The sequence below is a fragment of the Fukomys damarensis genome, unplaced genomic scaffold (genome assembly GCF_012274545.1).
Source record: "Fukomys damarensis isolate Sample0158 unplaced genomic scaffold, DMR_v1.0_HiC HiC_scaffold_3, whole genome shotgun sequence".
Classification (NCBI taxonomy): domain Eukaryota; kingdom Metazoa; phylum Chordata; class Mammalia; order Rodentia; family Bathyergidae; genus Fukomys; species Fukomys damarensis.
In genome coordinates, this window is record NW_022900915.1 from 38,239,261 (window position 1) to 38,255,811 (window position 16,551).

At 40.2% G+C, this 16,551-nt stretch overlaps 1 protein-coding gene across 7 annotated transcripts in view; it reads left to right on the forward strand.

Annotated features, from left to right (window-relative positions):
• Mef2c (myocyte enhancer factor 2C) overlaps nucleotides 1-16,551 on the forward strand; it is a 138,022-nt gene that overhangs the window by 36,491 nt on the left and 84,980 nt on the right. For 5 of the 7 annotated variants that reach the window (XM_010637171.3, XM_010637167.2, XM_010637174.2 and 2 more), the window contains exon 2: nucleotides 16,254-16,449. In XM_010637171.3, the coding sequence (XP_010635473.1) occupies nucleotides 16,396-16,449 (54 nt within the window). In that variant the 5' untranslated portion in view covers nucleotides 16,254-16,395. The remainder of the gene's footprint in view (nucleotides 1-16,253; nucleotides 16,450-16,551) is intronic. The other 2 variants (XM_010637172.3, XM_010637169.2) reach the window with 1 other exon arrangement.

Below are 16,551 nucleotides of genomic sequence, written 5' to 3' on the forward strand. Positions count from 1 at the left end.
CTTTTCACCACGTGTTGTGCTGTCCTGAGGAATGAGCAGAAAGTATTCTGTAAGGGATTAGCTAGAAGTAAGAATTTCCTGAGAGTGAGAGTTGGGAAATATCAAAATAGGTTCCTGAGGAAGGTTATGTTGCTCCTTTTCCGGAAGGCCTTAAAAATAGGCGAGGTGGAATCTTGGTGAAATAATTTAGGTATGGTATTATCTGAAGGAGGGAAAAATGATATGACCCCTGCTGATATTAATATCTGGCATTTCTACGCTTACCTTGGCTGAGTGAAAATACAGATACATGTTTCCACCCAAATGGAAGGATTTTTTTTTTTTTACATTTTTGCTCTTTTCTGTCATGGCAAAATTAATCTTACAGGGATCCATTTTAACACAAATGAAATGTCCAGGTCCATCTTGAAATTCTCCACAGCACATTTAAGAAAACATATATACTAAATATCCATATTAACTGATTATTTTTTCAAAGGAATTTGTGAGAGGTTTCCGTATACCTATTGCTTCTCTGGTTTATAAGATGTAAGAGCCCAATGTTTGGGGGTAATTTTGAATTTTACACTCCTCAGAGATGTGGCCAATTCATCATTCATTAAGTGAAGTACGTGTGCAATGGAAATGTTCCTTTTCTAGCATCTAAGAGTAATTATTATATTCTATCTTCCCTTTTCAGAAGTTTTTATTACCAGACCCAGCACCAGGCATGAGTGACACTGATACAGAAATTATCAGAGGTTTCTTCACTGCAAAAGGCAGTATTTGTCAACCAGTCCTTTCTTACTGCATAGAAGTCTCTGAGATTTCCTGTTTATTGAGAGGCCTTTCAGAGTTCCTGGGGCAGAGAAGCAGCCATTTTGAGCTTTCACTCGGCAGTCACCCACTCAGCATCTTACCCTGAATTTAATGTTGGGTAAAATATGCCATTGTTGCTGGTGGAATTTTTGAATGACCCTAGGCCATTGTCCTCGTTAAGTAGTACAATAACATGTGTAAATACAGACACGAACATGTATGGACTTAAATATCTACCTCAGTGTGGTGTCCTGCCTATGCAAATAGGAAAGGCACATGGTACATGCTGGCATTATACACACTTTGCAGTCTCTGGTGAAGCAAGACTACGCAATGCCTTGTGAAAAAAAAAATAGCACGGTGAACTTGTGTAAGGCACCAAAGAGTGCGTTTGTGGGCAAGTATAAATACATTGCTAATTACGTTACTGTTTTCAAACAATTAGTATATTTTATGAAGTACAAGGGATGATCAAAATATACAGTAAATGTTTACATTTCAAAGTTTTATGACAGTATAGGACATATTGTCTTTAATCCACTTCAAAGTCCTCCCCCATAATTCGAACACACTGACCCTCTTATTCTTGCCACTTTCTGACGCGGTCTTGGAGCCTCTGTTTAATGAGTGTGTTTAGCTGTCCAGTCATGGCTGCCTCGATGTCCTGAACCCATTCAAAATATTGCCCTCTCACGGTCATTTTGGTGCGCTCAGCAGAAGCATTCATCTTGGCTTTGACCACACCTTGCAGGAGACTTCTAAACCTGCTTCAGAAAGGACCAAGAAAGAAACTGAGAGCAATGTGTCTTTTAACTGTAATAATTCTTTTTAATTTAAACATCACCCGTACTTCTCCTTCACACTTCATGGGCCTCCTAAGCTCCTAAGCCTAAAATTACTTCCAAAATAATGTTTCTGCAAAGAGCCTGAATTGCGGTTACACTCAGAGCTCTCGAATACAAAGAACCTGCAGAAGCAGGATATAAAGTTCCAACTGAGAAACTTCACTGAAAATTGGAGGATATTAGTGGACCATAATTTGAGGAGATAAAGGAAAAGGAAGAGAAAGCAAGAGGAGAAGCCAAGGGGCTGGGAAAGGAGACCAGGGAGGGCCACAGAGGTTTGGAAGCCAACCAGAGGGCTTTGCTATTTTTTTATTATTATTATTTTTATAATTTTTCAGTGGATGTTTGCAATACATGATGATTACACTCATCATGGGGAGTTGGTGCATGTGCAGAATCTTAATTCTTTATTCCCCTTTCCTCCCTGCAACTCTTGCTCTCCTTCCTTGAAGGAAAGAGCAAGATAATTCTTCCAAACCTTGGGGGATTTCTCATCTTCTTCATAAATGAAACTGTTGTCCCCATATCAGGAAGACACCTACTCTGAGTGTTCTTTTCAGAAACTGTGATGAATCTGAGCTGCTTTGTGTAAGATTACACGGTCGTCTTCTCCAGCAGCCAGCCGCATTCACTTGTACGAAGTGGAAGTAAACAAGCCTGCTGATGACCAGCAGGGAGATTCTAGTATTTAAAGAGTATTAAGCTCATGTTGAACTCTAACCCGCTGCTGATAGAGTGAGGAAAGCTCACTTTTTACCATCAGGAATAAGAGACTATTAGATGATCTTGAAAACCAAACAAAAGATTTGGTCACTTTTTCCAGATTTTTCATGTTAGGCACTCTTTGGACTATTCGCCTTGAAGCATGGAAAAGCAGGAGGGTGTAAATACTCAAGTACTGAGTGTGAGGTTGAGCTAATTTCAGCTGAAAGGACAGTTCTGCCGTGCTGTTCGACCTTGTGCAAGTCACTTAACCTCCCTGTTACCTAGCTGTCTTCTCTGTAAAATGACAGCAGCTCTTTCCTCGGAGGCTGGTGTGAGAGTTAATGTACCTAAAGCTCTAGTGCCTTGGTAAATATTTTATAATTCCTAGATGCTATTTATTAAATTTCTAACTATGCATAGCGTTCCCAAGTGCATAATATAATCTTGGTCTTAACTGCTTTTCTTCCTTGAGGCTGAAGTGAGCAAACTTTTTAATACCAAAAAAGTGGAAAAATACTATATTTACCAGGCCAGCTCAGCTGCTGTCAGTTTATTGTTTTCCAGGATGATATCCTTTGAAGAAGCTACTGACCTCATTTTTTTAGACTTTATTGAATTTCTACAATTTAAGAACTTGAAAGGGATCTTAGGAATTGAACCCAGGTCCACTTTTATGTGTGAGAAAAATGAGTCTCGAAGGACTGTCGCGGAGCTGGGGAGTAGAAGAACCCCGCCAAGAGGCTGAACCAGGGAGGGCTTTCTTCTCCATCCACCGTCCTCAGTTGTTTTATGCTTAGTGCTTTGGGCATTGGCAACAAACTGCACTCTTTAGTTGCCAAACATTTCCTTTCTGTTGTCACTGGAAGTCAGCAGCTGTTTTCTACACCCAACCTCCTATGCACACTTCTTTGCAAAACTAAAAGACCGGCTTTGCCGTTTTATCATTTCTTCTGCATGGTGCAGAAGCTGAGCCCAGAGCTGAGCCCAGGCCCACCTTGGAGATGCCCGCTGTGCAGCACTCAGGAGCCGGGCCAAAGGAGCCTGTGCCTTTCTCCTTCATTTTAGCTTGTAGTAGCCCAAGTTTGCTAATGACATGACACATCTCAATTCATTTTACTCTCCCTTCTGCTCCCTCTGTCTCTTGGTCTCCTTCCCTTTTGCAAAAGCCCCATCTCCCTCTTTCTTATTACCCATTTGATTTTGCTCTTTCATTTATTTATACAGGACCCAAAGATTTGTCCAGATAAGCTGGTTAATACTCTGGATTCTGATTTTCAGCCTAGAGAAGAATAGGCCAAGTCCTACTGCAAACAAGTCAGTCTTCCGAACTTATTTGACTTCCTGGCCTTTTTCTAAAGAAATGGTTTATTTGCGTCTTTGGGATCCAGCAATCTTTGGAATCTACTTTGCGGAATGCTAACTCCAGCCCTTTGGGATCTCTCAGGAGGACCACGGGCCTGCCTGTCCCATGAGTGCTTTCTGTTAGATTTTAGATTTGAGAGAAGTAGGCTCACATGGGCCCATTTTAGTCACGCCTGGTCTATAGTAGCACGGCCTTTGCTACAGGCAAGGTACTGTCATACTTTCCGTTTCGTATCGTCTGCCAAGGACGACTTGGGCTATCCTTGCAAACAGCCTGGGACAGAATGTGTAGACGTGCCGAGATAAGGAGCGGCCTGCAGGCCTTGGGCTTGGCGCTGTCTCCTCTGCAGCCGCTGGCCGGCCGCCTTTGTTGGGCGGAAGCCTCGTGCCCGTCTGAGGACACGTCCGTTCCTCTCTCTGGGACAGTTTCACTCTGCATGTCCCCTCTGCTCCACACATGGGCAAAAGGAGATAAAGAAAGGTGATGAGATGAACAAATGGAGTGGGGAACGCTCCACCTGGAGAAAAGAAACTGGGTTTTGCATGCCTGTTGGGTGCACAGGCAGGACGGGTGCTTTCGGAGGGTAAAAGTAAATGGAACCCAAAAGTCATTTCCAGGACAGAAAAGGAGGAAGATGAGAAATGCAGCATGAAATATGGGTTTGCACTGAAAGTAAAATCAAACACTGTACAATTTTAATATAATAATATAATATATATTATAATAATATAATAAATTATTCTACAATTTAGGAGACAAAAATATAATTTTGATTTTTAAAAAGCTTCTCAAATTTATTATTCTTTTTCAGTATATTTGGTCACTTACAAATAAAATAATAGTATTGATTTAGGTTTCATAGTAAGTTATGCAGCTTGCCTTATTTTAAAACTGATGAACTATGCTCATGGTATAGGAGATAAAGTGGCTTAGAATAAAGGGTAAAATTTATACCACTCTGTTTCCCCAAAAAAAATTCCAGTGGAGGATAAATGTTGAATGTATACTCCCTATTCCTTAAGGTGAAGTTTCATTATAAAGGAAATTTTGACCCCTTCCCCTTAAAATGCTTTAGGTCTTAGGGCTGGGGATGTAATGGCACCACACCAGCCTCACAAGCACAAGGTCCTGAGTTCAAATCCCAGGTACCAAAAAAAATTTTTTTTAGATGCTTTAGGTCTTCGTCAGACATTTCTGTGTCGCCATTCTTTAATGAAAGTATGAGCCAATTATCCTTCACGCCAACTTCCTACCTTTTAAAATTCATAATCCTTAAATGTGTACTTTTCTACTTAAAATGCCTTGACTTTAAAAATACTAGCTAATTCAATTTGCCTAATCATTTCAAGTTGGAAATTAATCTATTTGGCTTGAGGCTACATTGCTTTTCCTCATTAGATGGGGCTGTCCAAAGAAATGTGAATATTTCCAATACCTGACACACTAGGATTTTCAAATATCACTAAGGTCATAATCAAGACTCTACTGATTGCTTGGGAGTGGGGTCCTTTGAGGGAGAAAAATAACTCAACCTACCCAATGACTAAGATACATTAGTCATGCTATGAGATTGTTTATTTCTGGAAGTTTGAAAAAGTGATGTATCTATAATTCTGTATTCTATATTTGCAGAAGTCTTACATTGTATTTATTAGATTTTTCATGGTGCTCTCCATATTTATTATTGATGGATGAATTTATAGTCTCAGGAACTATTTCAATCAGTGAGCATTGCTTTCATGAAACATCCACATTTTAAGGGAAGACACATCATTGGATTTGATTCACATCAGTTTGTTTTCCATTATACTTACTGTACACTTGATGCTTCAAAGACTACAATTACTTTGAACTATATAATATCAAATTTAAAAAATAACACAATTAACGGAATTGAATTGCACTCAAATGAATTTTACGGAAGGGTGTGGTTTTGCTTCTTAATCTGAGCCTCATAACTTCATAATAGAATGTAGCTGTTATTCTCATTCTACAGGTGGAAAAACTAAGGCTTGGGAAACTATGGCATGCCTAAGATTCTACCACCAGTGATGGGCAGAAATGCAGCATATTCACCCTCAAATAATACCTCCCTCCATGGTGGTTTTGGTCTTCTCTCAGATGTCATCTTCTCAAGTAACCCTTCCCTGATAGGCTATGCAGTAAATGTTCACCTCTCATCTTGCCTAGTCTGCCATTCCCCAGGCCGCTGGACTGTGGCATTTCATCTGTAGTACTTTCATCTAAAGTCTTCATATTTCCCCTCTGTCCTTTTATATTATGCATGGAGCCCAGGGCCTTCTTTGTCTTGTTCCTGATGGTAGCCTTGGCATCCAGGATTACACAGATGCCTTTCCACGTCTGGCACTAATGAGTGAACATTTCTGTTGATATCTGTGATATTAATCATTGCAATTTTGTCTTATGACGACCCACGATGGTGGGTAAGCCAGGATCTGATCAAGTGTGTAGTCCAAGCGAATGTGTAATTTAAAATCTACCATCAGAACACAGCAAACGTGCTACAGTTGCCCAACTGCTTCAGAGCTGTGGCAGGGAGCCTGGGATGTGTTGGGCAGAGGATCTGCCCTGGACGTGTTCTCCTTTGTCTCCTTTCTGGCAATTATTCCTGCCCTTCCTGATCACCCCCCTTTGCAAAGTATTCGAGCCACCCTAGCATGTGTCACAGGGAGCTGAGCAGATGCAGAGAGTATGCTGGTGGTGGAGTTTGCACAGATAAAGGAAGGATATAGTTCGGAGAGCAATGCTATAACTACAAAGTGCATCCTGAAGGCCATTTAGCTGACAATGAAGGTCTGTGTTTTAAAATAGCCCTATAACAAAGTAACTCCAGAGTTTTGGCAAGGGCTTCCACTATTTATAGAACTAAGTAAGGCATGTAAATAGCGCCCTGGTACCAGTTCTCCCTTGCCATAACCCCAAACTTATAAGAATCCCTGTAATTATATTTTTCTACTTAAAAAAAAAAAAAACGCATAGTAGCCATTATCAGTTTAACCATGCGGAAGCTCAGACTGAGATTTCTTTTTTAAATGCATAGTTTTGATTTTCAACAGCTGCACTGGGTCTTTAATCATATATTATCTTTATGAAGCCTTTTTCTAACATATGTTAATTGGCTGTTTTCTGTGACAAATTATGAGCTCTTACTTTGATGAGGTTCAATTGCAATCATGTTGGAGTCGAGTACGGAGAGTTTCCACCCCTGCTGGCTCCTCAAACCACTACAAACATCCGCGTCACGACAGTGCTGAGTAATGGCAGGATTTGGGCTGGCTGATTTCGCTACAGATTTTTTTTTCCACAGGATATTTTCAGCTTCTTTGTACTAAATCTGTTGCAGGGTTTGCCCTTTTTAGCAGAAGCATGCTCTAAAATTAACATCACATCTTATTGGAGATTACTATAATACAGTGAGAAATATTTCATAATACCACACCCCAGCGTCTGTTTTGGTTTACTAAAATTTCAGGGCATTTTTTACAGTTTTTTAAAGTCCGTCAGCAGTGAGTTTGATAAGCATTTTTACATCACCAGCATTTCATAACAAATACTTTGAATTTTCCTCTTTTGAGGGAAAATGTTACTTATTGAGTAGATGATAGATACATATTCAGCTATAATAAAAATGGTTATAACTCTTTTCTGGGTGCTACCAAGTATATTGAATTTATAAAATGTTATTGTATAGTATTTCCTTTGTTTCTTTGTAGTTACATCTATTGGCCAAGCAATAAATAATGGCTTTATTGTAATAAATAAAACAGTGTTCCATGGGGTACATGTCCTATAAGATGTATGAGAGCATCCATTCCAGTTCCTTGTCCTATGTCAACTTTTAATGTGTGATTAGGAAGAACAGAAATGTTCTAACCCATCTGCTCTGAGAACTGTGACACAGAGTTCGCCTCAAATACCAGCAGATGATCAATGATAGCTATAATTAGAATAGACATCAAAGTGACAGCAGAGGAGTTGTTTATATTCCCAGGCAGGTAACCCAGGTAACTGAGTAAGGCCTTCAGAACCTGTGTTAAACACCACTCACAGTGGGGTTAATTTGACTCTTTCTCCCTTGCTATCTATGGTTAAAGGTTCTAGGTAAAGCGTGGTTCTCCAAAACTCAAGGAAGGTGTCAGATTTCCATTCAGGTATTCAAGTGGAGGACAAGATGACCCAGATGTGAGGACCCTCTCCTCCTCCTCCTCTTCTTCCTCCTCCTTTTCCTCCTCCTCCTCAGCAGGCTGGTTTTAATCAGTCATCTCCCTGGAGTCACACCCAATCCATGAGCCCTAAACTTTGAGGCTACCTGTGCCTATAGGAAGGCCTGGGAACATTGTTACAGAACTTGCAACTGAGCATATGTGAAAAAGCTAAAGCAGAAATTCAGCCTGAAAAAGGTTAATCTTCAGAAGTCTTACTTTGCTATGGCCTTTGTTTAAAAAAATTAAACCTAACTTCTAAGTGGAGATGCTACTGAAACGTTATCACTGACTGATACTAACCAGTACTGTTTACACCTGTGTCCTCTTTTGAGCCGGTGCCTGGGGGTCAATGTCTGCACAGGTAAATGAATGTAAAGTGTCTTCTTTGTCCATAGAGGCCCCGCAGTAGGGAAATGGCTTCAGACGGACGGCACGGTCATCAGTGTGACCACAGTCACCTACTGCACTGCTTCTGGAGCTTGTGTACGCAGGGAAATGCAGCTCCACGTGAGAAGACACATACTTAATTGGCTTTAAGAAAATAAACCAAGGTAAAGAACCATGTGCGAAGAAACCAAGAGCTTGGCACTTGGCTGTGGAAGCCCGTGAACTGCATGGCTTAATTGGGGCCAGTTGGGATCATTTAATGATTGCTGTCAGAAGATCAGATTTAATTCTCCTTGTAAGAAGACCACAGTGGGATGGAGTTAAACAAATTGTCATCCGAAGGTTCAGATGAACAAAACCTTAATTAGATTGATTAGGATGCTGTAAAAGAGATGAGAAATAGAAAAATTGATGAATCACTGGGTTCCATATCATGCCCTATATAATAGTAATCTCCTGCATTTTGAGAGATATTGTTATGGCATTTTGGATATCACATGTGTTAACATTAAGATTTTTATGTAAACTTTCTACTTGTCTGAAGTTTAGAGATTAAAAAAATAAATGGTATTCCATTTAAATAGATGATTTATCAAGCATTTCCTCCCTTACGAATAACAAAAACAGCAGAGCAATAGAATTTCTTCCCATTGTAAGGCCATCTATAAAGTTAAATAATTTGCAAAAGTAAACAGTGACAGAAGCAAATAATTTTTCAAGAGTGCACTTTTCAATATTTAATGTAATATTTAAATACAGAGTAAAAGCTTTTGCTAAAATGTCCCTTTAACCATTTATATCACAATCTCAACACTATGGCTATGTCCCGGTGATAATACTCAGGGCTACGCAGGTGTCTGAACGCGGACCCTGATCGTTTTATCTACACACTCGGAAAGAGAAGCTTCTGAAAAGAAGGCTTCTGAGAAGAAAATGCTTCCATTTTAATCATGAAGCAGGAGGCTAAAGGCTGAAGACTGGGAAAATAGCCAACATACTTTTCTCTACCTGACGGGATCGCGGGATGCCTGGGGATTCGTATTTCTGTCTTAAGGAGAGGAACGCACAGAACCGCGACACTTCGCTCCAGGCCCGCCTTGCTTTGGAGCCCGGCCTTGTTCCTTCGCTCCTGGTGTTGCTGAACAGGGCCGAGCAAAACATCCAGCTGCACATGCTTGCTGAGAGGCCACAGCTGGGGAACAGAATCCTGTCTGCCGTGCTAAATCCGGAGTAGCTCTTGCTTTGTGCTTACCTTGGGGTGGGAGCCGGCCCACAGCACTCTTTGCTCGTGGCCATGTCTGCTGGTTGGGGAAAATCGGGAAAAGAGACCTGAGCGAGCCCTGAATTAATTACTCAGTCTGGTGCGGTGGGGATGCTAAAGTCTGTGATGTGGTTGCCCGGCATGAGGTTTTTGACCTGGTTAGACCCTTTGGAGTTTATTTTGGCATGGGGGTTGCAGAATGCTGGTTTACCCGCAGTGGGGAAAGGCCCAAAGCAGACGATGCCCTGGGTGACTGCGACAGGGAAGCTGGCATTTCCTGGGCGCTTGTGCGTTGCTCACGGTGTGCGATGGGTGTCTCCAGGTGCGCCCCTCCTAAATCTGGAACCGGGTAAATAAAATGATTTATGTAAGTGATCATAGTGGAAGGTGAGGCCCACTTATTAAATTAATTGTGGGGATTTTCAAAACGAGTTCGTCTTCAGCCTTATTATATTTCTGACATACATTTCATCTCTTTTCGTCCTTGGGGAGAGATGTTAAAGTAGGACTAGAAGCATTCGCAGAGAGTTTCCAGCAGCCGTGGTCACTGGGAAAATTGATCTATTTCCCTAGCTATTTCCACTTTTGCAGCCTGGAGCTCTTCCATAGCTGTTACTTGAGAGAAACTTCTTCGTTTTTGTTCCCCTGTGAAGTAGTCTTCACAGAGGGACTGTTGTTAAAGAGACACGAAGCGTTGTCTTTTGGAAGTCGCTCATCCTTAGCATTGTAAAGTTCTTGGTGCTATACTTGAGTAGGACAGTATCCACTTCTTGATGGTCTTACTCGGAGACAGTGAACCTTTGGAGCTTTCTGATACAGCCCTGGGCAGCACACAGGCCACCAAGGACTCCTAACTTCGTAACATGGCTTTCAATGTATGTCCTCAAACCGAAGCCATCTCTCCTGTAAGCCATGCTCCTGGTCACTGCTATATCCGGTGCTGCTTGTACAGTACCCCTACCGAATGGTCATGACCATCCTGCACTTGAAAAGGTATTTCCGCACCATTAGGTAGGAAAAGGAAACGTGAATGGCGAAGAATTCCATCAACAGTCTGCAGTCACCCGATATCTAAATACCAAACTAGAACTCAAAGCCTGAGCTTCCTGACTCCCAAATCCACTCACCTTCCACCTCTCAGAGTAGCTTATTCTTATTCCATATGAGAGATGCTATCTCTATGATATAGTAAAGGATTTCATTGGGGCGACCAATATGTCTGTGTAAAAATTTCAAAGACCAAAATGTTCATTAGAGGTAGTCGTTTTAAAAAGTGTATGTTAGGCGACCAAGATTGGAGGGTGATGACTCAAAATTCATAGGATTGACACAAAATTGGAGGAAATTGGGAAAATAACTTTGTGTTTGGCATGATGGTACTCATGCCAGTGGGAAGAATGGCTGTTCTTTTGTTATCCTTTGGAGAATGAGTCTTGACTATGTGACTTTAAAATGAACTGTTTGCAGTCATAGCTAGAGTAATAGACATACCATAATATACATAGCAAGCTCAGAGAGAGATGAAGTAGCTTTCAAGACCAAGGAAATATTCCTCAACCTATGATGTAGTCAAGCACCAAAAAGCATAATAATTCAGTTCTAGCACTTGAAGCTCAGAATGGCTCATAAGGGAAACAGGGTAAAGGTTCTGCCCTTCTTTGTAACAAAAGTGTAACTGCATACCTCATGTGTCTTTCAAACAAACCATAAAGTAGAAAGTTAAATGTATCTAAATGCAACATAATGAACAAGGTTTTTCACTCGCAATATAATCGATCACTTAATTGTTGGAATCAATAATACCAAGCTGGCAGCAACTGGTCTTAGGGTTATTTTTGCCTTTTGCCAAGTGCCCCACTTCTGTTTATTTAACAGTGTCATTTCTGTGTGCTTGATCTTCAGCACTGAGGATGCTTCTGTCAGTGAAAATGTAAAGCAATGAAAAAATGATTTGCTAATATGAATAAAAGAAACCAGAATCCTTTCTGTGAAAACTCACATCACATTTTCACTGTGTTATCCTTATTCATGGGCTGTTTTTATTTAAGTGACTGCATTGTACTTACTGTAGCAAAATACATGCTTTGCAAAGATAATTTTAGCAAAACAGAATTAATTTCTTCCCACATCTTTTAATGTGGCATGGCAGTCTCACTCTACGATCAAAACACATAACTGAAGGTTATGTTTAATTTCTAAATCAAAGTGTTGTGGGAAGATGATTGAAATCTGACGATGAGTCAGACCCACTTGATACGTGTCTTTCTTCCTACAGAAAGTTTATGGCAGACTTGCCGTTTCCATGTTAGAAAGAACTCACTAGTCAGGAGATTCAACTAGCTTTGCTACAGCCTGAAAGTTTCTTCCCTACTTTGTTTCCTAGTTAGAATTTAAGAACCTCGAGACACCAATAACATAAGAATCTTTCTCTCCCCACTGTGACATTTTTAAAATATTAGGACAAACAAGTAATCGGTGTTTTTCCAGCAAACATTGATTTTTTGCGAGGGAGACAGTTTCCATGACTCAGTTGTTTAGCAGAAGTAAATGTAAAAATTTACATTTAGCTCTTCACTTAGATAGAATTCTTTATTCTTCTCAAAGGGTAAATTCAGACCGCATGGTGACATTCAGTGCATAAGGTGCTTTTGGTAAGGAATTGTAGATGCTAAGTGATACATATCTTTTGCTCCACCAAAATCCAATTATTTTTTATTTGTTTGCTTATTTTTATTTCTTGTAGTGATCATAACAAAACACTAACCTAGACCCGAAATGGGTTCCCCGCTCAATTGTTTTAAAGGTAGAAATTAAACATTGTGACCCTGGTCTGGATTTCCTTCACTGTCCCTTATCTGAACTTCTCCAAGGCCTGAGTGTGGGGAGAGCGGCCCCGCACACTCAGACGGTTCTGCTCAGAGAAGGAAGTGGAGAGTTTTGGTTCCCATTTTGCACTTCTGGAACAGTTTAGGGAAGGAAGCACCTTTACACCTTTTATTGTTTGTGGTTGCTGACGTCACATCCTTCCCTGACCAGTCTGTGCGTGTTTCCTGCCATTCTGTCAAGATTCTTCTGTGTGACTGGGAGGGATCTGCTGGAGGGAGGGAAGGAGGGCGGGAGGGGCCAGAAGAGTGCTGGGAGGGGGAGGGGAGGTGCTGTCCCCACGACCTCGCCACCTCGCCGAGGGAGGGAGCCCTGGGAGACAGCTTCGGCACCTGTCCTCTAATGCCAGGCTCACGGTGCGCAGAAGCCTGCCAAATGAAGTTCCCCTTTTTAGTAAGCAGTCTGATTTTCTTTTTCTTTTATATCATTTGGTAAAAAGCAAAAAAAAAAAAAAAAATGCAGAAGCCTCAAGTTCTATACAGTATAACTATAGTAGTAGAAGGTTTTTCTTTTTTTAATTACTGATTGTTTATATGTAACTGTCATTTTCCAAGAATGGTGCTTTCATGTGGAAAAAAGTAGCGGAAAGGCTGCCGGAATTATCTTAAGCATATGGTTGATTGTATATAATGAAAGTTCTCAGCATGACTTGAGTTTCTACTACAGGTAGTTCAGCTATTACGTGCTTTTTATATGTGTGCCAAACCTTTTTACATATTGCTAAGGCTTCTCTGACTCTCTTTGCCTCTTATAAGTTAGTACTCAAAACCGACCTTACAATATAGTTTCGGGGTAAAAATCAGGTTAAAGAGATGGTTACACTAAGTAAACAACTTGTAACCTATCATTGATCTTCCTCGTTCTTTGAATTTTTCCTGACAACCTTGAAATGTAGTGACCGTAGTCAACAGTTCCTAGCCACATATGTCATACATATTTTACTTCACAGGTTCTCAGTCCCTAACCACCATATATCATTCTGCATGGGGACTTTGTATCGTTTTTTTTGGTACCGGAGATCAAACTCAGGACCTTGCGCTAACAAGGCAGGCGCGGTGCTGCTGAGCTCAATCCCCAGCCCCTCATTTTACGTGTTTATACCTGTTCAGAAAGCAACTCCACAGGAAAAACTCATTTACACAGGAAACAAAAATTAGCGTGATTTTATTTGGAAACAAAGTCTCTGTAAATAGGGAAGGGTGGAGGGAGTGAAGGGAGGGCAGGGGAGTGGGAAAAAATAAGAACCAAGATCCATCATATACAGGTACAAGATCCCAGGGATGAATGTAACTGTATTGTAGACCTAAAATGTACCAATAAAGAAAAAGGGGGAAAATTAGATTGATTTTCCTGAAATTTAAACTTTTTTTTTCAGCTTTAATTGAGTTTATTGGTACATTTTAGGGATACAGTAAACTTTTTGTCTTTCTCCATTACCTTACATATTTCCAAAAGTAAAAATACATTCAGTGGCATCATTGTCAGCCTATATGTATGTGTGTGTGTGTGTGTGTGTGTGTGTGTGCATACATTCACATATCCATACATTCTTTCTGGCCAAAGATTTCTCATCATGTATGAAGAATTTTTTTTTAAGTCTGTGCTCTTCTGTTTTTAAAAAAGCATCTTCTTTCAAAGTTGTGAAATCCAGGGTGGTGATGCAGAGACTCTTGTCTTGGTTTGATTCACCAGAAACTTTCTCTGCCTTCCTGAGGAGACTTCTCCAGGGATGTATGGCTATTTGCATTTTGAGATTAGGGTCTGTAGACATTCTCATTCCCATCCCCTCTGCCTCGTCAGCACTGTAGTCTGCCCACCCTGACCTTCTACCTTACACTGAGTAACAACTTAAGCAGGCAGAGCCGGTCCCCTGAGCTGAGATCGTGCCACCAGCCTCAGCTAAATGAAAGGAAGGAAAGTGTCCCATATGGGCTTACTGTGGTTTCATGGGTTGGCTTTTCTGAGTTAGAGAGAGCATGTTTGTCTCTTTGGGGTCCTGCGATGCATGGGAAATACAGTTCTAAAGTGATGCTTGCCTCTCAGTTAAGACTAGAAAGCACAGGGAAGTCGCCTGCTTGAGTGATATTTAAGACTTTCTAAAAAGAGATGGACAGTGTTTAGCAGTATCAAATATTAGTGCAATTGTGCTTTTGAATTTTCCATATTTTAATGGATTTTAATATATCTGGAAGCAAATGCTTTCATGTGTCTTTGTCAGATGTACGTGATATATGCATCTTTTAAAAACTTCCAAACTACTTTTCCAACATTTAAAAATACAGCCCAAGTAATCATCTTTGATGAACTCTGTGTGGCCATGCTGTAGCTCTGTGTAAATTATGAGACATAACTGCGCTGAAGTTTAGTAGAAAGGCAACGGGTTGGAGAATGGATAGTCTTAAACAGTGCCTAATCCACCAGAACTAATGATATCATAATAGCTTCTGCAATTAGATGATCACTGAAACTTAACATTTAAAAAATTTACTCAAGGTGACAGAGAATTTAGAAATTAAATTTTTTAAAAAATCAAAAGGCAGCTGAGAATCAGAATGAATATCTAACAGCCTTCCTGTTCCAAAGAACCTTGAACTGGAGCCAACCAATCTATTAAATAGCCGGGACGTTGGCTTAGCATTACACAACACACTTGGGAATTTATCAGGTCGGTTGTCAGATGCCGACTAAAATAAACAGGGAAGTTCTGAGCAGTGTGTATGGCAGTTGTATTCACTGACATAAGAGGAGATAAAATAATTGAAGCTGTTTGCAAACGAAGAGACCACGTGGAATGTTTTCTTGTTTGCTTCTGTGTCTCATAGCATTTTGCCTTCATTTGCCCAAATACTTTCATATACAATTCAGAGCATAGCCAGATATGTACCTCTACTCTTCTGTGTTCTTTGAGTTTCTCTCGAGTAACTGACAATCATTTCTTTAGTTTCATTCATAACCTAGAGCTCTCCAGTATGTGAGACTGAGCTCCTGTAATTTTGAATGTTATCCAGGAGATTATGGTGTCATTTCAAATTTAGAAGATGTACAGTCTGTTGTAAAGACCTAACTATGAATGGAGAGAAAATCTTAATTCTTTGTATCTTTTGACTATCAGCGATCATCTTTTTGATTCTTGTTCTCAACATACAGGAAAAGATCTCACTGCTGATAAATGACTATAAGATGAAATATCCCATGTCACTTTTGCGATGTTCGTAGCAGTGATTTTTTTTTAATGAGATTAAAGGCTTTAGATTTAAATTAGTTGACATTTACATATATCAAATAGCACCTTCACAATCGTCCATCCTATTTGCATAACAGGGGACGTTATCACCTCTGCTGTCAAAACATGAGATTGTTTTCCCTTCAGAAATGAATTAGCTGCCCTACCTAGCATACACAGGTACATGAAGGTTCATTAACTCTCTGATTTAGGTAATTTTTCATAACAGAAGGGTGAATTGTCACCTAATTTCATTTAAAAAATATTTAAAAACTCTTTACCAAAAAATACATTTCAATTGCTGGGCTCCAAAGCACAGTTTTCATCATTTAAATGACTTGTTAAATTACTTATGAGGTTATTTTAATTATAAAAACAAACCATCCCTACTTGATGTGCTCCTACATATGTTACACCATGTACTTCTAAGAGTTATTTTCACTCATGTAACTGCTTTTATTCCGTGTGGTTTATTTCCTTGATGACATTAGAATGTGCTAGCTCTCTCTTAGGAAACTAGCTTGGCTGTTACAGTGTTGTTCACGTTTGCTTTTTTGTTCAGCAGGAACGAATGCAGGCATTTGGGAACTGAGCTGCGCAAGTGCTGAAGAAGGAAGTTTGTTTGAAGGAAACAGGAAAGAGAAAGAAAGGGAAGGAAAAAATACATAATTTCAGGAACGAGAGAGAGAAGAAAAACGGGGACTATGGGGAGAAAAAAGATCCAGATTACGAGGATTATGGATGAACGTAACAGACAGGTGAGTGGGCTCAGCTCTTCTTTGTGTTGTTGTTTAGAGAGATGGCTCACTGCACTCTCCCCAGACATGGAAAGGGTACTGGAAGTACTGTGAACCTGTGAG